Source organism: Gallinula chloropus, assembly GCF_964237585.1.
Source record: "Gallinula chloropus genome assembly, chromosome: 3".
NCBI lineage: Eukaryota > Metazoa > Chordata > Aves > Gruiformes > Rallidae > Gallinula > Gallinula chloropus.
The window spans coordinates 34,276,313-34,302,748 of record NC_140087.1 but is presented as its reverse complement, the minus strand read 5'-3'; the positions used below and the strand labels follow the sequence as shown (position 1 = coordinate 34,302,748).

Here is a 26,436-nt window from a genome sequence, read left to right as displayed (position 1 = left end):
TGGATTTTCCCTATATCAGTATCTGACCAGCCCACTGCCCTTCCTCCATCTCTCATTTCCTGGGATTTTTTTTTAAATATTGGGCCTGTCTCACTTGATGCCATTGTCAAACTTCCACTGACTTCTCTGAAAGCAGGATTTGGCAATTAATTTTAACTGGCATAGACTTCTTATTAAGTAGCACACAAAATTTTCTATGCCAGCTGTAGATCGTTCCCATCTAAGAAATTACTTAAGGGAGAGGAGTAGAAAAATGGCTGTGGAGAGGCAGAAGCCTTAAGAAAAACAAAATACCTGTAAGGAAAAGGCAGGCACATGAAAAGACACGTAGAGCTTTCATGAAAGGACTAGCACTCAGGGCATCTGGATGCACCTTCTAGTGAGATCAAGCCTTCCTGTACACCTGTAGGCATCTTGACACTTCCTGTGATTTCTTTCCCATCTGTAATACGTGGGTAGCAGCATTTTTAAAGTAATTGCTTGCAAATTGGTTTTAGAGAGCCTGAATCAGAGCACTGTTTGTAAATGTAATGCAATATTATTATTGTTGTCACATAAATCGAAAACCTAGCTGAGTTCATCACCTTAATTTGTCACCAAAGCCACATACACGGCAGGATTTCTAGCATTATGTGGAAAATCATCTTGCAAGTGAAATGTTGTCCTTGAAGAACTGGCACTCCTATCTCCTTTTGTCTTCAGGGAATAAGAAAGTTCCCATGCAGTACAGGTTTGAAGGCTGCTGGGTGGGTAAGAGAAGGTGGAAACTGCTTGCTTACATCTGATCAGTCTCTGTGACTCACAATATACTGCAAACACTCGTTCAGCTGTTGAAGTGCCTGCTAAAATTCTTTGACCAAGTCACAGACAGCCTGGGTACACCTCAGCACCCACTAATGCAGTATCAGTTTGGCACCGTACACCGTCAGACCCCCAGCTGGTGCCAGGTGAGTGTGTTTTATGCCTTGCACTGACAGAGCGTAGGAAGATCGCTCTACCCAGATATCTTAATGAAGACAGAGTTGCTTTCCAAGAAAGATTCAGATGGTTGAACTGCTGATATGTATCCTTAGAAACAACAAATCTCTGGAAAATGAACTCAGTAGATTGTTATCCAAGATTAAAAGGAAAGGTAGGTGTGTTGCAGCCAGAGTGGTGTCTACAGAATAGCCTGGCCTTGCTCTAGCAGCTAATGAGCCTGTCAGAGACACTGTCCGTGCAGTGAGAGGCATTAGTTGGCCTGTGGGATGTGGCCAGAGGGAGATGGAAGATTAGAGTCATATAGGTAATGGAATAACCTTAAGAAAACTGCATATTTCAAGGTGCCTGGAGATGGAAATGTATGGAATCTGTCATCTCAATGCATCCTTTGCCTACAAAGTTTGCTGTAGGGTTTAAAGGAAAGGACTGCACAGTATCAACTGAGTAGGTGACCTGAACCCCTTGAGGAATGAAAGGGGAGAAAAAGTCTCTGTGAAGAAGGATTATCTCACATGTAAGTAATTTAACTGTCACACAAGCTGCAGATGGTGCAAGATTTCAAGCATAATTTGAAATGTTTTCTTGCCATGTCATATAATAGAAGTATTTTTCATCATAAATCGATGTGTCTATCTTCTGTCATCCTCAGGTACTGAGAATATGAAATTTGATATGCAGGTATTCAGCGAATGGAAATGAAGTATTGATTGGCTTCCCTAGATGTATTCTGAGTGCTGATTATTGGTGAACTTTAAATAAATTGGTGGTTGGATATTTCAGGAGATTAATTTTGTTTATTTGTCGTTGAATTATTTTGTTAAGTTATATTTGATTTTAAATCTACACCAAAATATTTACAGCAATACTATATGCCATGGAGCTAATATTAAATGTGAACAGGATTTTAAATTATCATTTATGTAGGCCCTTCTCTTGCAGAACTCTATGTTAGGTGGGTTTCTTTTATTTATCATGCTGTAAAAATTTATTCTCTAAGAAGAAAACTGTATTGAACGTCCTTCATACTGATCTTGTGTAACTGCCGTTATTGGCTACCAGGTTTGCAGCAATGGTTCAAGGCCACGTTAAGGGTGTGTAAGACTTCTTTCTGTGCTTAATTCCCATCTCTGTAGTATTTCTGTCAGGGGACTGTCTGCTGACCTTGACCAAGAAGCAAGGCTTAGATTGTAAGGCATGGTGCAAATGTATAATAGGTGGCATATCCTTCCAGAAACAATTTTCTTCCAGGAAAAAGATGTGTGAAGTCACTTCTTAGGATTAGGAGCACAGGTACCTGATTTACGTTACAATATTTTTATATGGTATTAGGGTGCGTTGCATCGCTGAAGCTGAAAGTACAACAAAGGAGTATGTATGAACGGTACAGTCCTTATCTGCCATAAGAACACACAACCTACAGAGAGATGCTACTTGTAAAGTGTGTATAAAAGAGTGTGTGTATATGTATAAACCTCACATTTTTCAGACCAAATAATTCTCTAGGTTCATAAATTAGAATAGAGGCTGTGTGCTCTGGTTTTGGTTCATCTGTTGGGACTTCTCCATTGGTTTGCTCACTGGGCTGTGGATTAGGTAAATGAAAAGGCCAGCATCTGATGCTTCCAAAGATTCAGAAGTTAAGGGATCTGTGTAACAGTGCCAACGCCCAGCTCCATCCTAATGGCTGCACAGTCAGTTAATTGGAATTTAATAGCTGCCTCACATGAAAACATGACTGTCTTACTCACTTTCATGTATAGATGCTACAGGTATCTCTAAGATACCTCATGACTGGGGTAAATGCAGCATAAAGCTGTTCAGTGCTATTCAGTGCCTACCTTTGCATTTCCTAACTGTGATGCCCGACAGCAGGTGCCATCTCCCAGAATCCTGGGATACTTGCAACAGTCGGCAGACAGGTTTGAAAGATAAAATGTAAACCTTTACTTTTCTCAGATAGGTTTTGCAAGTTGTTTGACAAATACTCCTCTACCTTGACATGTACCACTATTTTTTTTAGCTTTTTCTAGCTAAAACATTGCCCTGTGAAATGCCAACATTAACAGGGGCTTTGATTCATTCCATGGAAGTCCTTCATGCTGCTACCACGTCACGTGAAGCTTGCCTGTGTACCACCTGCCTGGCCATTCACAGAAGACTTCATGGAGCAATTGGTCATGCCCAGGCTGTGGGATGTATTGCTCCCTGGCTGTCTATTCACACATAAACGATCCCAAACAATTCTTCCCTTGTATTCAGCTAACCAAAAAGCTACTCTTTTTCTTCTTAGATCTGTAACACAACACCACCATGCTACTACAAAGCATTGAGGCCGAGCCACAAAGCCACCTGAAAGGTTTCCACGTGCGCAGCGTGCCTTCGGAGGAAGGTAGCTCGCGTGGCATAGAAACACTCCGGCAATTTGTGCAGGCTCCCCACGCCTTTCTGGGTGAATATTGTTGTATTGCCTGCTGAAAAGCACTGGTATCATGAGTTAATGTGATCCATCAACGTGGCTGTGTAAAATCTATGCTCGTGCAGTTCTAGGTATAATTGTTCTGTTCCACTGGAAGTTGGTGGGGTTTGGAAAACCATGTCTTTTCTGTGAACGACTAGTTATTTGAAAAGGATGCTCCAAAACGTTCTCATTTTATGATGGTGCTCTCCAACGAGTGTTTACCACTCCCTCAGAAGGCCTTTAACTCCTGGATGTTGTTACCTGCCACATGCTTCTCCCTCCACACTTGATGTACAGCCTGGCCATTTTCTGGTCAAGCAGTTTTGATGGGGGCAAAACAGGGCACGTGGCTATGGCAGTATGAACCTGCCCCTGGAACCTGCTATTCCTGGGACTATACCAAAAGCTGAGGCCTTGCTATGTGTCTTCCTCACACAGCTTTTTGATCCCTCTTGGCCATCTCATAGCTGTTCTTGTCTCTGTTTGGACAGGTTTCAAAGCTCTCCCTGTAGCACAGAAGCTAACTGTTCTTAATCTGTGGGCATGCTAATGTACAGGAGAGGTATTTCACTCCTGCCTGATAACAGGAGTTAGAGCTCACATCTTTACTGAGGTGCAGAAAAAGGACTGGGTAATAGTTTCTATCAGGCCAGCTGGTGTGTCAGGATCCAAGCCCTCAGCTCCCAGAAATCAGTACTGTTACCTTGGCTCCAGTTAACTGTGCTTGTTTATGTCTGTTATGTGAAAACATTTTGAATCTGCTCATTTTTTGGTTCCTAGCTTATTAAACATGCTGGCACCTGCTGTCATCTCCTGAGTCAACAGAAGTCCCAGGGCTATTTCCCGTCCATCCAATCTGGCATTTAATACAACCATAACTAGATTTGCAGCTCTTTAAGAACTCATGTAAGGGTAATGAACCTTCAAAGCTGTGCATGGGTGCCAAGCTGTGGTTCACAAGGAATTCAGGGGCATTACAGCCAGGGCTGACTCTACATGCCTTTCAGGCATAATTGGAGATGAATGTTAAATCCTTTCTTAAATAAGCAAGAGAGAGGGCCCTAGCACAGGGCATGCTCTGACTCCGCAGCAATTACTTCTGTGCAGCTTTCAGCACTCCATCCTTCTCCAACAGCCTCCTTCCTTCCTAATGAAGGAGAGAAAAAGGGAAGCGGAAAGAAAAACATCTGCAGGGCTCAGTAAGTACAGCTCTGTGTTATCCCTCGTAAATCCAAATAACTCCACGGGCTTCAGGAAAGAATTAAGGTGGATTTAGCTAGATGTGGAGACACTTGGCTTGTGAATTCTTTTCAGCAGTCTGCTTCTCATGCAACCAAGGAGGTTCTCTTTACATCAGCAGCATTTAGTGATGAAGTTGTTCTGTAATGTCAGTAGTTTTGTCAGAGGCTACAAGGAAAGGTGAAAGACACCCCTCAGAGTGGGGGTGTTTGATGGCCCTTACTCAAGGTAGAAGCACTGCAGCTGAAGACTCAGTTTCCCTAGTAAATGAACTTAGTGAAAGAATTGCCTAGCATTGGTCTCTCAGGGTCTCCCTTGTGGTGGTTCAGCCCCAAGCAGTGGCTGAGCACCACACACTACTCACTCACCGTGGAGAAAGAGACAGAGCCTCCACAGGTTTGGATAAGGATGGTTTACTGACAAAAATCACCGTGAACATAGAACAATAACAGCCACTTACATTCACACCCAGTGATAACACAGAGTACCTTACCAATCCCATGATTACAGAGTGCAGCACAACACAAGGACCAACAACCAACCTGACACCCCAGCCACACTCACGACAGTCCTAGAGACACCAAGCCCCTGCCCTTCCCCAACCAACCCCTTTTATGGGGAAGTGGCATCAGGTGGTGTGGAAACAGCCAAGGCCAACTCAACTCACCCAGGCTGGCTGCTTGGGAATGTTGACTCTGGCCTGGCCAGAAACAGGACATCCTTCCACTCACCTTGGCGATTGATAAATCACATAATTTCAGGAGCACTTACTGATCCATCAGGTTAAAAAGAAAAAAAGACATTTTCCCAGGACCATGAAACAGTCATTTCATTGAAACAATGTGAGATAGATTACAACAGACCTGATTCTAGCTTAAAAGAGGCTTGTTTGTACTGCACATCCAGAAAAGTGTACCTGAGTTTTGTATGTATCTGAGAAGTGGCTCTGTGGTACAGAACTGCACTGGAGTCGCAATTTGCTCGTTTTGACTAAAAGTCTCACCAGTGTGAGGTATTAAAGCTCAACAACACTACAACCACATACTTGGAATCAGTACAGGTGTCATGGGTGCAAGCTGTTCAGTACGGACTGCCAAACTCAAGGCAAACAAAGAGGTATTTCTATTTAGTAGAATAGTGTGTCCAATTGAAAGTGTAAATGTAAGTGGCCTGGTGAAATGCTCTTCCCCAAAATTGGGATTCCCCAGAACTTCCAGATGCCCTGAGATGTTGGTAAGTGGTAGCAAAGAGAAATTTGCATCTGTGTAACTTCTTATTTCTTGGGCTTTGGAAGAAACTCAATTGGGCCATTCCATCGTTATCATGACAGCCAACGTGGTTAGAAGGATCAGGCACCTGAGCAGGGAGATGAGGGGTTTCCCCAGCATGGGCAGTCCCGCTACTCTGTGAATTGTCCTTGAAATCCTACACATCTTCAATGTATTTGAACGTACTCCTAGTTGGTTATATATTACATTTCACTACACATTGGAAGTAATTACACTGGAAGCAATCACATCTTTCTAGAGAGGAGGAAACTGGATATAAACTGTAGCTCATCCAAAGCCATCGCTCAAGATCTTGGTCAGGATCAGAAATCTCTAAAGACAGAAAAAATAAGGCTCTTCAGAGAAAAATAAATAAATAAACAGAACTAAAAAGGTGGCTTCCTGTCCCAACATACATTGTCTACTATGTTGCCAAATTGTCTTTAAAGAGATTATCGGCCTCAGCAATCCCTACACTACACAATCCCTTTGTCTACATAAACAGAGTACTTTCTTTCACTGCTAAATGACAATTTTTCATGAAATGTCTCTCATATAGTGAGAGGTAGAGCAAGGAGGAAGGAAATTACTCTGTTACCTTTGTATGTAATGTTTCTCAGGGCACCAGAGGATGAAATGACAAGACTGAAAAGTTTCAACTCTTTTATGGGCAAACCACTTTTCTCTGTCTAATCATTTTCATTATGTGTCTACACTGTTCATGTAATTTCAGAAGTGGTGGAAATGAGCATAATAATGCAAAATAAGCATCTTTCATGTGTATGATGACGCAAGAATCTTTTCCTATGACTTATCTGGCTTTGTTTTTCATACCACCATGCAAATGGGCACCCTTTGTAGGATCTAGCAGCATAATATGTTTGAGAACTTCGATTATTTGTCAATGGTGAACTTTTTTAGCTCCTTTTTCACGTAGCTTAATTAGCTGTCTCTGAAATTTCCCAAACTTCTTTAACCTCATTGAATCTAAATGACAAACTTTATATAAGTTATAATAAAGTCCTCTCGCTCTCCATTTCCTTTGTAAGAAGGTTATAATTAACAGTAGTGCTACCTTGCTGCTACTCAGCTACTGAAATTACGTCTCTCCCAAACTTGGGAGGAGACTTGCTGCTCATCTACTTGGTCTTCCACACCATCCTCAGAAATTATAGGGAAGGTAGCAGATGTTTCTAGATGAGCGTTTTGCTCTTGACCGGGTCCTTGGGCACATCAGTCAATGCACCCATAGCTTTGCTCGTGCTAGAACAGCAGCAAGTTAATTTGTAATTGTTATTTCATGCCATACAAAGCAGCCTGTATCTTTGATTACCTCTGAAGTCACATTAACAAGCAGCTCTGTTTTCAGCTCCGATTGCATTAGCAACACCAAAGACCCATTTGCATCCTGGCCCAGTGGCAAAGAGAAAGCCGCCTGCCCGACTGCACGCTGAGGACGTGCAGATCGTCTCACAAAGCAGCGGCTTGCAAAAGAAGAGAACACCCACTCATCATTTAGTGCCCTCAGGTAGTTTTAGAGGACTGATGAGACCAATCAACCTACCTTCACCTCCAGAATGAAGGCCTAAGAGAGCACAGACTGCCAACAAAGACTCAACATGGAAGACCCCTGCTGTACAGTCTTAGATTTTTCAAGGAGAGAGAGCCACTCTGTCACATACATTTCTAACTAGCTGTTAACCATAAAACCTCAAGTATTTATCCATTAATATCAGTTGGTTTGTTGCTTTGGCTTTGGGGTTTTTTTTATGCAATAGCAGCCTAGGAATAAGGAGGGAGGAAGCTTCCTACCTCTCTGCAACAGTGTCCGTCATGAGAGGACTTTCCCTTGGCACACCCAGGATGAGGTTGACAAAATATAAGAGACATTTTGGAGCCTTATTATAACTGAGAATGGCTCAGGAAAGAAACATGCTCTTTCGGTTCCCACCTGGCACCAACTAGAAAGTAACTTCTGTTGCTTTAAAATTTCCAGTCAAGTTCTCTCCAATTTTTGTGGGGGCTTTTTCAGCAGTGGTTGAATTTATCAAAGTCACAATGCAAGAATGGGCTAAATTTGGGGCTGGCCCTGAAGCACACCAAAGAGCACACCTCCAAGCAGCAGCAGCAGTGATTTGTTTAACTTACATTCCCAGGAGCTCCTTTGACATCCCATTTCATCATGCAAGCCTCAAGCCAGCAGGACCAGGCTGACGTTATTGCATCAAACAGAGCAAGGGAGGAGACACAGACACGATGTGGAGCTGACGTGCCCCTGGCCCAGCTCACCACAGCCCCTTACTCGGCCGTCGGTATGGTTTTAGCTTACTGCCTGCCCATCCCGGCCACAGCGTACACCCAAACCACCCCCTCGCCCTCTTCCCAGCCGAGCGGCGGGGGTCGGAAAGCTCCCGCTTCCCGGCGGGGAGGCGAGAGCAAGAAAGGGCAGGGGCGTCCACGGCGACGACGGCAAAGAAAAGGGCAACCTCAGCCCACCCACGCTTCCCAGCACCCACGGGGCGGGTTTTCCCCCCCCCCCCCGCTACGAAGTGGTGCGAGTCGAGCGCTGCCTCGGGGGGACGACGGAGGAGGACGAGGAGGAGGAGGAGGAGACGGAGGGAGGAGAAGGAAGGAGGGGAAGCAGGGGGCACAGTGCGGCCGCCCCTCCATCCGCCCTTCCGACGGCGGGGCGGGGCACCTCTATGCAAATTGCCCCCTCTCACAGCCAATAGGAGAATGAGCCGGGCGTCGGGGGCGGGACGCTCCATCGGGGACAAGCCCTTGCCTCGACGGCGCGGGCGCTACGGCGGCGGCACCTCGGGTAGCAGCGCGGGTGGAGCGAGCCGAGCCGAGCCGAGCCAGGTCGGAGTGCCCTGTCCTGTCCTGTCTCGTCCTGCCTGGGGTGAGTACCTGCTGCGATGGGGGGGACGCGAAACGGCGCTTTCCTCGGCGGCAGGGCTGGGCTGGGTGGGCTTCTTCACCGCCGGCATGTCGCCGTCGGCTGCCGGGACGGAAGCCCAGCCCTATTCCCGAGCCCGGCTCAGCATCACCCAGGGTCCGCGGGCGCCGACCCGGAGTAGCTTGGAGCAAAGGGCAGGTCTGGGCCGGGCCAGGTGCCGGGCTCCGTCCGTGGTTGTCGGTCCGTCCCTTCTCTGCTGTGGAGGGGAGTCCCGGTGCGTGCCTGGTGCTCGGCAGCCAGCCCTGCCGGCAAGGCAGGTGGAACCGCGGGGATTTCGGGGCGCTCTGTAACTCGGGTTTGCGCAAGAGTAAATGAAACTGCCCCATCTGAGTCGAGAGGGGAAGTTTGAAGCTCGGAGGTGGGAGAGGCAGCAGGGGATGCGGGCTCCGGGGGTGCCTTCAGGCACCTCTGGTCCGTTGCGGGAGGATGAGGGGAAACCAGAGGCGCTTCCAAAGTGGAGTCTCCTCGTCCAGTCCCGGCGGGTGTCTGCGTTTCTAGCTGCCTTGTTGGTCTGGCTCAGCGGGTATTACCATCTCGTTCACAGGGCTCATCTGTGGTTACGAATATGACCGTGTGTGGTTATTAATAGCTCCAGAGCAGATTTTGTAGAAAACTGGGTTTATATGCAAAATATAATAGCTTTTACTCCATTCTTGGGCATCATCGAAGCCAGATCTGTGAGGGGGGTGCAAAAGTTAGCATTCTTTGATTGCTTCCTATTAACTGATACTACTTTCCTTTCCTGCCAAGAAGAATTACTGCTGGTGTATGTCTGAGATAGCTGCATGTAGCTGTGCGATACCAGGAGAGGAAATGACTAGAAGAATAACACTAGCCTAAACCGGACATTCACACTTCTTGTTCCTGTTCTTTAGAGAGTATTCTAGGAACCGGTTTTTAAGTTGTCAGGGATCGAAACAGCAATATGTGACTTCTCAGGATGACAGTACAGTTTGAAGGATGCTGCTTTCTTACCAACGGTGTTACTCGCCGTTTAACTTGTTTGACATGGAAGTGGTGAGACTACAAGATGAGTGTAACTTTTTTTTTTACTCAGAATGGGTTGAAAGTCTAACAGATGAACAGACAAAAGGTCATCCTTAAGAAAGGATGGTTTAGGTCCCCAACACCTCCGATGACCATTTCTCCACCTTATTCTTTTTGTCACTGGCCTTGTATAACCACTGCTGTGAAACTGAAATTGCATATTAAGTCATGTGGCAAATGTATCTGGTGGTTTGGCTGAGACTAAAACTGGAGGCACCTACCCTCTGTTGTCATGAAGATCTCATGATCTTCGTGAAGAAACTAAGCACGGTGCATAAGATCCCATGAGACATTAAAATGAGGGTAATGTGATAACAGTATCTCCTGGTCCCTGCAGATATATGGGATGCTGTGGAATACAACTGCCTATTATATCGCAGTCTTGGAGATTCTCGGTGCTGTAGAGTTAGATCCATGCCTGGCATCTGCTCCAACAGGAGAAATGGTAGTTGCTGCTGGTGCAGAAGTAGTAGAGAGGGAAGAGAATCTGCTGGATGAAAAGAGTCACCCACATGGCTCCACAGCATGGGCAGTGGCCTGTGTGAGCATGTGCGCTGTGCTGGACACACAGTGAGGCTGGGAGCCAGGGCTCTGACCCAATCATGGAGCTGCAGGGCCATGGGGAGACTGTAAGGTGTTACCTAATCCATTCGGTGCTTTGCAGCAGTGTGCCTAAGCCAGACCTGAGAGGACATTCTGTAGCCTCTCTTTAGCCTCTAAGGAACAGAGTCCCACTGTGCTCCCACAGAGAAATGGTCCGATTTGCAGCTGATCACAGCTTTTTCAACAGAGGTCTCATATGTGAAAGGAATGGATTACTTTGTGTGTCTCCAATGTCAAGCCAGGGAACAAACTGACCGCTTCTCTTTATTATAAAGTCCTTTTATACATTAAACTGCGGTGGCTTTCTCCCTGATCATCTGCATGACGTGAACATAATTCTTTCAGCTCCTCTTCCTCCAGGGTTGTGTTTTCTAAACCGTTTGGAGACAATGCCCAGAGTGCTGTAACTGTCCTGGTGTGATAAGTGTTGCAGGATGTATTATTCCAGCTGAGGCCTTAGCTATGCCACACAGAGTAAAAACCAGTCCTTCCCACACCATCTCTCAGGCAAGACATGTTTTTTTTTACAATGGCATTATATTGTGAGCTTAGGTTTTAGCTTGCAATCTGCTGTAACCCCACCAACATTTTCCTGCTACCAAACCAGGTGTTCCCTACTTTCTGTCTGTGTTAATAATTTCTTCTAAATGTACCATGTCAGGCTCATCTCTACTGAATTTCCTTTTGGTTTTGTTAGTGCCTCTCTGGCACCAAACACTTGCTTCTGCTCCCTTCCAGTTCAGTGTCACCTGGAGACTGTACAGGTTGTTGTTTGGTTCCAGTTGCTAATGGAAAATATGGATAGCCTCTTAGTGTGACAGAAATCCACCATAATGTTGGCATATTCAAAACCAATTCTGATGATGAGAAGACAACTGCTCTGTCAAGTATGAAGATGCTGGACCAGATAGACTTTCCATCATCTTTTATCTGGCCCATCAATTTTCTTTGACTCTTTAGTCATTGCTGTAGTGCAGTGATGACAGAAGTGTGGTGCAGCAATACCGAGGCAATGTTAATTTGATTCAATAAGCTCATCTCAGCACCAAATGCAGGGTTACCACTCACGTTTTGGGCTGTCCTCCGAGATGTGAACTCCACATGAGCCATCTATAACCTGAAGGTGGGCGATGGTCTCTTCAGCCAAGTGACAGGAGATAGGACAAGGGGAAAGGATAAGAAGCTGCACCAGGGCAGGCCTAGATCAGATATTAGAAAAAAACTTTTTAATGAAAGAGTGTCAGGCATTGGAAAAGGCTGCCCAGGGAGGGGGTTGAGTCACCAACCCTGGATGTGTTTAAAAAAAGGGTAAATGAGGTACTTAGGGATATGGTTTAGCATAGGATGGGAACGGTTTGACTTGATGATCTTCAAAGGTCTTTTCTGTGATCTCTGGTGAGGAACATCATTCCCAGGGAGCGGCAGTGCTGCTTCTGCCTCGGGCTGTCTCCTGAGAACCCTATCTTGGGGAGCAGGGTGGCTCTGCATGAGGGGAGCAGGGCGGTTCAGTTTCTACATCTGTTTTGATAGCTTGTGCTGATTGTGTCAAGCATCTTGATATCTCATCTAGCCTACCATACAAAGTGTTCAGCAGTTCTCAGCTTGACCATATTTCTGCAGTTTATCACAGAGGGGATGATGTCACGTACCTGGGCTCCAGAAGGCTTATCCATACAGCTTGTGCTTTATCTACTATGTCAGTTAACCCGTTAATCGTCAAGATTATTCGTGACAAATTCATATTCACGAAAGCCAAGAAAGTACTGAACGCTCCGTTTTTTCCTGCCCTGCCTTTCCTCTGTGCTGCATTTTTTTTTGGTGACAGATCACTTATCTTGCAAGCAAGAATAAAGCTTGCTTGAGCTTTAGATATGCCCTATCAGGGACAGATTCCCTAAGTACCACAGGACAGCTTGGTCACCCTTGTTACATCTATAGCATCCATATCCTGCCTGAACCTCACTGGTGCTTTGACTGGGCCTGGAGACACCTGATGGCTCCTAAGTAGTGTAGAGTAGTTGCCGTTTAGCCTGCCAGTGCCTGCTGTGTGCTGGCACTGAGGCTGTGGGTATGCCTGTGTGGCTGTGGGGGTTATTTCCTGACTGAAACTATTTTAGTCTGGTTAGAGTTGTGTAGATTTTGCAGTAGGATCCAGAACTGAGCCTCGTGTACTGGCCCACATGGAGAAATGCCAATAAAACACCCCCTATTTAACCTTAAAGGTTGGGGTTTTTTTTAAAGTACTTGATCTCAGATTGTAACACTGCATTACAAGCTTTAAATGTATGTGCGTTTCAAAAAGTCATGCTGTTGAGCTGATTTAAAAATGCCTGTAGAACATGTTGCTTCTGACTGATGATCACATGCAACCGCGTATTTTTGCCCGGATACCAACATAATGTCTTAATCACTTACAAATACCGCCGTGCAGTAGCAATAATAGCTATATAAATGTGCTATGTACATAGCTATTTCGCTGAGCCAATGTGTTTCAGGGCAGCCAGGGTGATTAATTAGATAATGTATATACTCACAGCACTGTAGCCACAGCACGGCCCGTGAGCACGTCGCCTGATTTGCTCGCGCCGGTGAGTCACGCCGATGATGAGCTGTAGTAATTGCCAAGAAATGCAGGGATGGCTGTCTCAGTGTTTACCTTAGTGGTGTGCTTCTGTCTTAACTATTTGCCAAGCCCGTGGAGATACAGTTCATGTGCTCCATTTCTCTGTCCAGGACAACTTTGCCTGAAGACCTTAGTGTTGCCTACGGCAGGGAGGATGGGCACGCTGCCATAGTCAGCCTGTAGTGCACTGCACATACTGAAGACAGTGGAATGGAGAGTGATGGTGGGATTGTGCACGTTCCTGTGTATGTTCATGTACTCTTTGTAACGGTGCTCAGTTTTTAGCAAGCTGTGCACATAAAAACCATTCAGAGTCAGCTCACAGGTCTCAAGGATTCCAAGGATTTATCAGGTTTTCAATATCTGCAGTTGGTAACTATGAATTTAGCTTCTAGCATCCTTAGGGAAAGGAAGTGGCTAAATTTGGGGTGTGCATTAGCCTTTCCTGTCCTCAGCCTCCATTTGTATACAGAAGCATGACTGCTGGAGAGAGTTCCCAATTTTGGAAGGAGGTTCAATGTATGTGAAGGCTTAACACTTCTCAATGGGCCATGTAGTTTTGTCTAAGCCCGACAAACCAAATCCAGTCACAATTACTCATTAGTATGACCTGTGAGAAAACATCAAGAGGAGATGCTAAGAATCCATTTTATCTTCAATCCAGGACTAAAAGTTTCTCATTGGTGATCCACAGCTGTCCATTAAAAACTTAGACAACTCAGTAAATAGTAGCAGTCAACCTACAGACAGCAAGCTGTCCTCTTTAGTGCAAGAATATTGTTACTTATCACATGCTGCCATGTGGTAACAAGTTAATATTTAAGGGGTTTTTGTCAGTGTCATCACAAATATGTGAAAAATGCAGTGCATATTACATGTGCATTTAATGCATGCCACCAGTTGTAGTTTTGATACTGATGTCTGAAAAACCTAATAACCAGTCTATGGAAAACACCAAGATAAGTAACCTTATTGAGTATCTCTGGGATGTAGGAGATGCGCCCTAGATCCTGGAATTTTTATTATGCTGTCACAGAAAAAAATGAGTTACTTTATGATGAAGAAATTGAATATTGGTAAAGAAGCTGGGACAAGTCAAAGAAGAACCTCCAAGGCTATCAGAATTCAAACAATTATTGCATTATTAGAGTCAGAAACAACAAACAATTTGAATAGTAATTTTTTTCTGCCTAGGCCTTTCCTAGCCTTTGGGGCAGGACAGGAACCACTGGAGACTTGGAGATGTTGTCAACTGCAGAAAAAGCCAGCAAAGAATGGAGCCATCCCTGCTTCTCTGAATATCTCAGGTTGTTCTGGTACAAACAGAGAAGCCAACACTTGATGCATGCTTTTGGAAGAAAAGCAAACGTGCCCTGAGGCATTTGCAACTGGACACACTTCTCACTTGGGTGAGAAGTATAAAGGAGGTGTGCCCTGCACACAGGCTTTGCCTACACCATGAAGTGGGGAGCGGCGAACAGTCTTCAACTCTGTTTGCAGCTTCTTGATGGGTTTCTTCTGTGGCTTTTTAACTTCTAGTCTGTATTTTCAATCCTGAATACATTTTGTCTACTTTTAAACATTGCCCAATCCAAGAAAACTCCAGAGAAGATAACTTCCTCTCAGTGAGGCCACAAAGAGATTTTGAAATGCTGATCTTTATCATAGTTGATAATATTTGAGTTGATATACAGATGTGATCATAAAATAGCTCCGGAAAGCAAACTGTCCTAATCATTAGATTATGATTTTTCATGTTTCCTCGGGCTCCTAAGAGATGAGAAACAAGAAAAAAGGAGAGTGATTTTAGAAATTTGAGCCTGCTGTTCTACCAGTGATGGACACGACTATGGAGATGGGGAATTCAGTCTGAAAAGATGACTAGCTTCTGCTATGAATGAACTAGAAGCTCTTTTGGAAAGAGGAAAACCTTCTGTAAACAATAGTCTGTTTTCAAGTTAATGGATATTGTCAAATCTATTGTTGGACAACAGGCGTCAGGGAAAATTTTTAAATGTGCTCTAAGCCAGTTGTTTCCAAAACAGAAAGATACTAGAAAATTATGATTAAATCTGAGACCACAACTCTTAAATGAAAGGTTTCAGCTACATTTAATGCTTCTTTTGCCCTACATTTTTATGCAACAGGAGCACATTATTTGCCTTGTAGTGGAATCGGTTTGACTCAGCCAGTCCACCTGCGAGGTTTTCCATCAGTGCTGCATTCTCTGCAGGCAGTATGGGAAATTACTGGAATGTGCTGATACATGCTTAGCTATGAAGTAATTCTGCCCAGGAGGAGGGTATTTCCTAATTGTTCACCACTTGTTTCTTGAGTTACGTCTACTGTGTGTCATGCAACCAAGGCCACATGTCATTCAGAGACAGGATGAACCACATGGATTTGTAGTGGAGCACAAAATGGGGCTTTTTCCTTCTGGGCCAGAGAAGAACTGCTGGTAGAAATGATCTTTAACTGGCTTGGTTTGAAATATCTGTTTGCCTCAAATAGGGCTCTTCAATTGAAGTAAAACCTGCTTGTTGTAAAGTCCTACTCAAGGCTGAAAAGATTACTGACTGGATTCTGGTAATCCACAAGCTGGTATTAACCAGGAGCTGCCTGTTATGAACACAGTAAAAGGGAAAAAAAAGTGTACACTGGCTTTCTACCCAGCTGATGGCGATGAAATATGGGTGCTCTGCTGAAACTGTTGCTTTATTTCACCATTTGCCCCAAACTCAGTGATGTGGATACACAAATGTTAAAGCTGAAATAAATACAGGTGTGCAGCTCATTTGTTTCTACAGAAATAACATTTCATCCTGAAGTTATTTCTACGTAGGTAACAAGCTGCAGGACATGAGCACAGCAATGGAAACCTGCTATGCAGGACTCCTATTTGTATGTATAGGGGGGTAACAGAAAGGATGGGGGGGAGTTGTATGCAGAGTGGATTTCCTTTCCTGTCTGAAGTCCCACGTCACGCAGAGTCGTGCGGGGCTGCAGTCCTACAGCTTGTGTCTTCCTCACACCTCTCAGGAAAGCCAGGTATTGTGGTGACTGATAGCAAGAACCAGCACGCTAAGGTGAAGGGAGGACTGCTGAACGTGTCGTCAGCTGACAGTGCTTGGTGGTCATCTGGCTTCCAAGTTGTAACCACTAAAGTCATTATCTGGCCTGTATTTCCTGTGTGTGTGTCTGTGTGTGTGCACACACATGTTTGGGTGCAGGCACCATGACAGACTGCAGAAGGAACTTGATTTTTACAAGGACAGATTTAGCTAGCCCCAAAATACAAGCATGGAAGTACATGTTCCAGTTTGAGCATGACACAGGATTTTAAAAGAAAAGCAAACTGACAGCTCATCTACTAAAGCACACACTCTCCTAATAAGGTGTATATAAATGCTCTTGGGGCTGTTACTCCAGAGTAGTTGGTGTCTTGATATTCTGATGCATTAGATCTAATGTATCTTAAATAACCCCCTGCAAAGAGTTGGCTATATTTAGCACTCGTTCAAATAAGTAAACTTTTAACCTAAGGCTGAACAATTTAGACTGGAACTTTGGAGGTTGTCTAATCCAGACCCCCTCAAAACACACACCAGTAGTTCAGGTTGCTGAAGCCCATGTCTGGTTGAGTTCTGAATATCTTCAAGGATGCAGATTCAAAAACTTCTCTGGGCACCTTTTCCAGTGTTTCTGAATGGTTGGGTTTTTTTAGTTGGCTTTTCCCTTGTTCTCCCATCTAGTGGCTTTACCTTTGTTTCCACTCTGGTCTGTTGCCTCTTTTGCTGTCACTATACATCTCCTTGCATTACACAGCTGGTGATGGCAACAACATCTCCCTTGAGCTTCCTGTTTTCCGTGTTGAACATTCCAAACTCTTTCAGCCTCTTCTCATATGTCAGGTGCTCCAGTATCTTGGTGGCCTTCCCTGGACTCACCCCAGTGTGTCCATGTCTCTTGCACTGGGAAGCACTGGCACCAACACAGCACTCCAGACATGCACTCTTAAGGGTCAGGTGGGAACATGGGAGGGGATCACTTCCCTGACCACTTTTGCTACTTCAGCCCAGGATGCCGTTGGTCTCCTTTGCCACAAGAGCGCATTGCTGACTCATGTACAGTTTGATGTCCACCAGCAGCCCAAGGTTCTTTTCTGCAGAGCTGCTTTCTAGCCAGGGAGCCCAAATGCTGGTGCCTGTATTAAGGGAGAGACAGCTGCTCATTTTAAATAATGAGTGCTGAGGCTATCCCTAACAGCAACGTAGTAACATCTTGCTGTTTTAATTACAAACAATGCTATCAACATGTAAGTAGATGCACACTTCCCTGAGTAACAGCAGCATCTGATAAAGGAGGTCCACTTTGCTGAATACGGAGCCGCTAAGCGCACAGTTTCCAAGTTGCTGTTCCCCCTGCCCTCCCATGCTTGCTTGTTCATTTGTTTGAGCTCTTCAGTGCTGGTCTTGCCTCACACAATATCAAATGAACCTGTGGAAGTTATCATCCTCTCTTGGGAAGATCTGGTTCCCCTGTGTTTGAAAAGGGAATTTGAAAAGGGGAAAGACCTCTGTGGTGGCACTGCATTTAAGCCTGATGTTTATGCCCTACCCACCCCCCACACCCAATTTCCCAATTTTCTTTGTTCCCTGAGCTGAAATATAAACATTTGCTTGAACCTCATAGATCTTTTTGGCCAAACATTGCAAATGCTAACTTATAGAGTACTTGAGCGTGCTCTGCCATAAAGCTGATAGGGGTCCTCTACAATTTGTGGTGTTTGTGATGAAAACAGATCCTCCTAGAAGGTATGCTGAGGCACATGGAGGACAGGAAGGTGATTCGAGACAGCCAGCATGGCTTAACTAGGGGCAAGTCCTGCTTGACCAATCTAGTAGCTTTCTACAATGGAGTAACTGCATCAGTGGACAAGGGAAAAGCTACAGATGCCCCTGTCTGGATTTCTGCAAGGGCTTTGACATGGTCCCCTACAATGTCCTACTCTCTCAGTTGAAGAGATAAAGATTTGATGGGTGAACTGTTCAGTGGATAAGGAATTGGCTGGATGGTCACATCTAGAGGGTGGTGGTTAATGGCTCCAAGTCCAGATGGAAGACAGTGACAAGTGGTGTTCCTCAAGGGTCTGTGCTGGGCCCAGTGGTGTTTAATATCTTTATTAATGATATTGACAGTGATATTGAGCGCACCCTCAGCAAGTTTGCTGATGACACCAAGCTGAGTGGTGAGGTTAATGTTAATACCATCCTGGTATTAACACCTGGGACCTGGACAGGCTGGAGAAGTGGGCCCAGGTGAACCTCATGAGCTTCAACGAAGCCTGGGTCAGGACAATCCCTGTTATGCATACAGGTTAGGAAATTATGTGCTTGAAAGCAGCTCTGAGGAAAAGGGCTTGGGGTTACTCGTGGATGAGAAGCTGGAGCCGCCAATATGCATCTGCAGTCCAGAAGGCCAACGGCATCCTGGGCAACATCAAAAGAAGTGTGGCCAGCAGATCAAGAGAGGTGATTCTGCCCCTCTGCTCTGCACTGCTGAGACCTCCCCTGGAGTACTGTGTCCAGCTTTGGAGCCCTCAACACAAGAAGGACATGGATCTGTTGGACCAGGTCCAGAGGAGGGCCACAAAAATGAACACAAATGAGACAAAGTGGGGAGCAGGCAAGGTGATGCATTTTAGAAACAGAGAGAAAAAGACAGGACTCGGGGAGAAAGGAAAGATGTCAAAAAGTTTCTGAGTTTTCAGGACTCTGAAGTTAGGCTTGAACCCATTTGTTATGCCAAATGTGGAGAAACTGGAGAACCGCAGGCTGAGGATTGTCAGTGCAACTGTAATTTTATCCTTCTGTTCACATTTAGAATTGGATTCTACTGGATCACAGAGACCGTGGATGATGCTGCGTATATCACTGGAGATGAGCTTCTCACATGTGACCTCGATCCACGTGTTCGTTCACTGACGTCTGGCTTGTTACTGCAGGATCTCACTCAGCAAAGAGCCCGAGGCTTGCAGAAGTGACCAAAGTCAGGAGCTGACTTCTGAATGTACCAGGTACAAAGAACTGTGCTTCACATGTCTCAAGTGGGCATCGTAAACCACCAAGAGTGACAGCGTGTTCCTTAATCACCTCGGGCTAAAACTTGTGCCTGTGGATGGGGTTGTTAGCTCTGCCCTGACACAGAAGACTGTTAGGAGTTCATGGAGCTTTCCATGGATTTCACAGGAGGAATCCCCGAGGAAATGAACAGTAGTAGCATAGTAAATGAGGTATCTGTCCGTTGATTGAATGATGAATATTAAGTTTTACATTGTACAACCTCTATTCAGTACATACAGACTGTAGGCAGAGACTCGGTGGAAGTGATAGGATGTAGGCCAGTGTTTAACTGCATGAGCATCCTGTGTGTAGGCAACATTATGGTGCAATCTGAGGCCATGCTTGACAGTTACTTACTCTTCTTTTAATGTTTGACTGTGTAACCTCTCATGTTGTATTAAAACCAATTAGTAATATTTTTACAGAGATGCTACAGAGTTATTTATACCCATGAACTTATCACAGCATTAGTATTTTCACTTTGTGGATTATCATGTCTTTGCTTCTCCATTTCTTCCTGCTTTTATTTTATGTAGCACCTTAAAACAGTTGTAGGTGAGAAAGACAAATTGCAAGTTACTCTCTTGAGTAGGGGGAAGGAAGGATAGACCAAGTCCTACAAATTACAAGTTTATTACACTGAGTTTATTACTTAGTGTAGTTTTTTGTTTGGGTTTTCTTTGACAAGCACACAAAAATAAAGGTAATTATAGTTGAGCCAGTAGTTGGTTTGCTCTCTGTGGAAGGCTGATGAAATTTAGCTTTTCTTAGGTTGAAGGAATGGAGAGTACAAAGGCAACACAGTCCTGGGCACACATGATTTAGTTTACATCAATGGCACCTTGCTGCTGGGGATTGTCATTTTAAAGTCATGAATAACATTGCTTGATGTCTCAAATGTAAATGCTAAACACGAAAAGAATAAACTGCTGAATGCAACATGCAGCAGTTCAAGGACCAGATAGTGGGAGGATCATAAACTCTAGGGAAACCAGTATGTTGGGAATGCAGATGAGCAATGTGCCTGGTTTTCAGAGCCACATCTACGTATCAGGTGAAAAGCATCTCAGAAACAGGTAGTGAATAGATCTAATTAATCCTGAGATTTCTAGGATTTTGTTTGTTCCTTTTCCACTAGCTGTCTAGAAATAGGTCCGCTGCTTCCAGACAGGAAGGGTAGATGTTCTCACTGCCTCCATGCATCTAGGCAAACTTGGCCATATTATTTTAAAGCCAAGTAAACATGATTTTTAAGCTGTACCACACTTCTTTTTTCCTTTGACATGGGGATTTTTCTTGATTTTGTTATTGCTGAGGGAGGAGGTGGAAAACCTTTCATTTCCTTTCATTTCTCTATATGATTGAGTTGAATCTATATGGCTAATAATTTAAATTCAAACAATTATACGTGCGGCTTCTTGAATGAAACCTCTTCTCCTAGGATATTAATGAACTTCCTTGGTTTACACTGCTTATAAAAGAATTTGTTTAAGTTGAAATTCACTTTTTTGCTTCCAAGTAAATGTGACCCTAATCAGGACACTTCTCAAGACCAGTATATACTTCCAATGAACTACATGAGCCCAAGAGGATGTGTCTGTGACGGAAGCTCCTCCATCTGCTCCCTAACATCTTTAACACACCTAACAATCCCATGAAACAGCTTATAAACGTGCAGTTTTAATTCACATTAGATCTAGGCCTAATATACCAGGTATGTACACATGCAGCTTTTCTTAGCCTGGGACTAACTGAAAAACCTGCGAAGGGATGTGTTGTTCACAGTGGGTACCATGTTTGTAAATGCTGTGAAGATTCTTTAATTCCGGGAAAAACAAAAAGGGGTCCTCTGGATGGATATCCAGAGATGTGCTGCTTATTAACTTGGTTCTTTGTTATTAGTTTAAATAATCACTTATTAGTTAGTTATTAGTTTAAATAAGTCATGGGATGTACAGCTTCTGTGATGGGAAATTTTCAGCTTCCTGCTTGCTATAGCACTTGGTGCTGGGTTCTTGCTGAAGCTTTCAGATTTCACTTTCTGCAAAGACTTTAGGGCTAGAGTTTCAAGTAAACAACATACTTAAAGGAGACTTATGTGATGTTACTACGTGACTGGTCTGTACAGATTACTCATTCTGTGGCTTCTTATTGAAATTTTTAGTCTCCTGCAATGTCTGAGGGAAACACCTAGAGAACAGATCCTGATCTGTAACAACAGTGGTACTTTATTGCTTCAGTAGAATTCTTCCAGCATTCAAAAATGAAGGGTTGGATGGGTGGTTTTACTTTGAAAATGCTGCTGTCGCTCTGTTGTTTTCTTTGATGCCCAGTGTGCTATGATCAGTGACAACATTTGGAGACCCTAAACTTTACTTTCTTTATTATTATTATAATTATTATTATAATTATTATTCTATCTGGACACTTTCCATGTAACCTATTGCAACATTCCTTTCTGAACTCCATGTGTAAATTTCATTTCTGCTTCTGAGAGGCTTGCTACTCTTCTTCCAGGAAAAGCAAGCTTAGAATGACAGGGGATCTGTGACATTTGGGGTAGTGACGTAATGAAGGGTCAGGATCTAGAGGAGATTTCTCTAGTGAGCGGTGGTGGGAAGCATTCAGTTGTTAACACATCTACACACACGATAGCCGAAACCTTCCTTTCATTCCCTCAAGAGTTTGTTTTTCTTTTCAAGGGAAAGACTGGTATTTTTGGAGGATTGGAGATAGTCTTCTTATTATTTTGGATTGGTCTTCAGGCTTTGTTGTCTTCTCTCACTTTTTTTTTAGTTTCTAAGCTTTGTAGTTTCTAGAACAGTTTTCTAGCACCAGAGTTTTGGATCTGAGATCCATCACTGTGTAAAATACTGTGGAAAAAAAACCCTAAAATCTGATATTTTAGGCTATCTATGGTGTAGTTATTAATTATGAACTTTCAACCCTTGTAAATCACTATTTAATTTACTTTAAACTTCTTCCCTCCTGTTCCTCTGTTTTCCAGGCAGGATGAAAGACCGACTAAATGAGCTGCGGGAATGCGCCAGGGCACACAACCAGCAGTTCTCTGATACTGAGGATGACGAAAATTCACCCCACGACGTTCTCCATTACGAGACGGACTACGCCTTGGAGATTCTTCACAAAGACATACAGAACATCCGGACAGAAAACCACCACCTAAAAGAGGACGTCAAGCGGCTCAGAAAGCAAAACAACCGCTTCCTTACTTCCATGCGCCGCCTTAGTAGCATCAAGCGAGATACTAATTGCATTGCCAGAGACATCAAGGCCCGTGGAGAAAGCATCCACAGGAAACTCCAGATAATGAGAGATTACAGCGAGGATGCGATAACAAAATACGGGGCTATGTCTGTCATCGCCAGGGTAGCAAAGAACCACTACGTTGACCTCATGCACGCCTTTCAGGAAGCCATGTTTGAATACAACGCAACAGAGATGGACCAGCGGGAGAACTGCAAGATCCGAATCCAGCGGCAGCTGGAGATCATGGGCAAGGATGTTTCTGGCAACCAGCTTGAGGAGATGATTGAGCAAGGCAAGTGGGACGTCTTCTCTGAGAATCTCTTGTCAGATGTTAAGGGGGCTCGCTCAGCCTTGAATGAGATAGAGACACGGCACAAGGAGCTGGTGAAGTTAGAAGGTCGCATTAAGGAAGTTCACGAGCTCTTCCTGCAGGTGGCCTTGCTAGTGGAGGAACAGGCATACACCTTTGACAGCATTGAGATAAATATGCAAAATGTTGAGGACTACGTAGGAGAAGCTAAAGAGCAAGTGAAAAAAGCTTTGGAATACAGAAGAAAACACCCCCTCAGGACAATCCTCTGCTGCTGCATAAACTGTTGCAGGAGGTGACTATCCCTCTGAAGCTTTCACAGACCGTCTCCAGTGTCTTCCAGACAAGACATTCTTTCCAGTGACTTTTCTGTAATGACAGCCCCTACAAATCGGGGGGCTGTTTTGTAGATGGTTTTGTTCATTGCCTTTTTCCTTGATGTGCTGAAGGCAGTTCTGTTTGAGAGCTCCTACAAACTCTGATAAAACTGTTTTTAATTTAAATGTACTCTGTTGCTATAACCAGAGGTGCAAGGAGATCTCTGCAATGATACTGGTTTAAGATAGGCAAGATAGAGGAATAAATGACAGGCTGATAACTCGGCCTAGGGAAGATGAGAAATTTCTAGAAGTAACTTAATTCTTATTTGCCGAAGTGAGTCTGTAGGCGGTGCAGCGTTACCACCTGGGGTGACACAATGCACCAGGGAATCAGAAGGCTTCAATTTTAGTTAGGTCGGAGCCTGCTTGATGCAAATACTGGAACAGATTTTTGCTCTGTTCATTTGAGAAAACCCTGAGCCTGTTAGCCCGAGCCAGGGCACAGAACTAGTTTCTATTTCAACTTGGTTTCTGTCTGTCACAAATCCTAACAGAAGTAACCGCACCTTAAATTCTGATATGCACATTTTGCTCTGCTTGTGTAGAAGTGATTGCTTTTCCCCAGCCTGAGTGCCCACAGCTTCGTCAAGGCAGCTAGAAGCACCTCAACACTGAGGCATCTCACCAACTTCTAACTGGAGCCACTCTCTGTACTCCTGATTCCAGAACCACTGTGCTTTTATGCTTCTGATACAGTTTTTCTACTAATTAACACTTCATCCAGAACAGATGCCCACGGTGCCCTGCTGCAGAAGCAGACAACGCACAACACCGACCCAGAAGAAGACAACAGCTGGGGGTAAAGAACACATTCTAGGGTCTCCTATGCCATCACATACACACAAGCAGCTTTAGTGGAAGGATTATCCTGCCAATGGACTTTTATTTTTTATAAGCATTGATTTAATGTGGATTTTTTTTAATATATATTTTAAACAACATGAAGGATTCAATTTATTTATAATACTGGTGTACAAAATCAGTCTTTTTCCCCACGATTAGGAAATCTCCATCTAGCAAAGCAAATAAATGTATTTCTTCAGTATACCTGAAGAAGAAAGAAAACAACATTTTAATGTCCTTTCAGTGCTCTTTTCAAGCTTAAAAAGAATCTCTCCTTTTATGTAAGGGGAGTCTGCCCACAGTAGGTTTGGAATATGAAGAGGGAATAGGAAATTTGCAGCCCTGGAAACCACTGAGCACTGTCAGTGAAGCATGCATTCATAAGGTCTGGGGAATGATTATAGCTCCTGCTTCTGCAGGCTTTGCAACTATAATATTTCTAAGTGACTTCCTGATACAGTGTGAGCCACTGCTATCCTTTGAATTAATGCAGGACATTTTTTCAGAAGTTAGTGACTTTTTTTTTTTAAAAAAAACCCCACCTCTGATCCTATTTGTACCTATTTTAATAAATATTTTTAAACATTTCAAACATTTTGCATTTGGGAGTTTTCCTCGGGAGATGCTCATAGCCACCTTCCTGCACCAATCACAGTGAAAGATTTCCTTTCCAATCTTTTGCACACTAATTTTATATGTGAAAAATAACCCCAAACAAACCCTTACATTTCTTACTATTTATATTGATATTTTATAAAGGAGCAAAATAAATTCAACTTCCAAGTTTTCATATCCTAGTAGGAGATGCTTCTTGGCCAGAAAGGCTTTTTTTAAGTAGACAGAAGCTCAATGGGTAACTTGGAAACTGGGAGTCTCTTTTGCTGGAGCGTCTGTCTGTGGTAACAAGGAGGAGTGAGGAACCCCACATCTTCTAAACTAGAAGGTATTTTGATATTCAGGGATGCCCTGATGATGCCAGTATTACACTTTCCTGAGGGCCTCTCCCACAACACAGTGTGCAAAGTTGAAGTGGGAGAAAGGAGGGGGTCGAGCTGGCAGCGGTACCAGTAGCTTTGGTGCTTCTCAAGAAGTCATTGACCCTGTAGGTGCTGCCATTCCAGGTGATGGAACTGGGCAGCTGTAGACAAACACCTTAAACCTCTGAGGGCACAGATCAGTGAAAAAGAGAACACGTTTTTCATTCAATCTGCATATTCTTAGCACTCACCAGTGCTTTTGATAAAAATGTGCACTGCTTTTTGGGTTGGTTTTTTTTGTTGTTGTTGCTGTTGGTTTCTTTTTTGCACATATGTATGTCTGCAAATGGAATAAAAGATTTAATAAGGAAAAGTGCAGAGTGTTGTAAATTGAATCAGCAGCCTTGGATAGTTTTTTGCATTGTCAAAGTTTAGTTTAAAAGCTGCTGGACTAAACTTGGAGTTGGCGAAAGGAGATGGATGAAACAATGCCTGAAAACAAAAGCCCTCACAGTATTTGTTGCCACAGTAAATCAAATGTGTTGCAAACTGAGACAGACTTTCCATATTTTTTTCCTACAAAAAACGTGAAAAATGAGTTTCATACACCCTAAGATGATTCTTTACTTCAAGAAAATATACAAATTTGCTCTGGCGGTTCTGAGAGATCTTGATGATTTCATTAGGGAAAATGCAAAGCTTACATTCAAATCCTTAGTCTGATTAGGGGCTCCAGGAAAGGGAGCAAAAGCATGAAGGAAAAGATAATTGGAAACTGTCTCTTGACTTAAGGCTGTTGCTGCAGGGAAGAAACAGGGAATCACTGAAACACCAGCTTGGGACCTTTTAAAACTCTTTTAAGTTGCATTGTCTATTAGAGGCACTTAAAAAACTACTTCCAGTAACTGAAGAAATCGTTCTCTTCCTTGCAAACATGTGTTCATTGCTTAATCCTATGGGGTTTTTCCATCCTTCGGTTGTGTAAGAAGTTTTGCCAGCCAGAGAACTTGCCTCGTCACAGTGAAAAAACCTGATTACACAATGGTTGCAAAGACTGTGCCACACAGGATGAGTGGAAAGAGATGATAAAAGTAGCTTGATGATATGTTAGCATAGTAATAACAAGCTGCTGAATGGACATCCTCATGCTTGATAGGGAAAGCTGCCTTTGCATTCTGAACGTGGACAGGACCCCCTTGGAGATGTGTGAAGCTTATTCTGTGTGTCAGGTTGGGGTGTTTTTTTCCCCCTTTCCCTGATGGGGCAAACCCTATAGTTGGGTTTGAGGGGGAAGTAGTTAAAATGTGAGAAGAGTCGCTTTAGATTTAGGTTTGCTGGTACTTTGGGCTTATTTCC

At 43.9% G+C, this 26,436-nt stretch overlaps 1 protein-coding gene across 1 annotated transcript; it reads left to right on the top strand.

Annotated features, from left to right (window-relative positions):
* Positions 1-22,312: 22,312 nt before the first annotated feature.
* STX11 (syntaxin 11) lies at positions 22,313-23,179 on the top strand (the record flags this gene model as incomplete). Its single annotated transcript, XM_084262465.1, has 1 exon — positions 22,313-23,179. One exon carries the CDS (start codon positions 22,313-22,315, stop codon positions 23,177-23,179), a length of 867 nt encoding a protein of 288 aa, XP_084118591.1.
* Between the last annotated feature and the right edge of the window lie 3,257 nt (positions 23,180-26,436).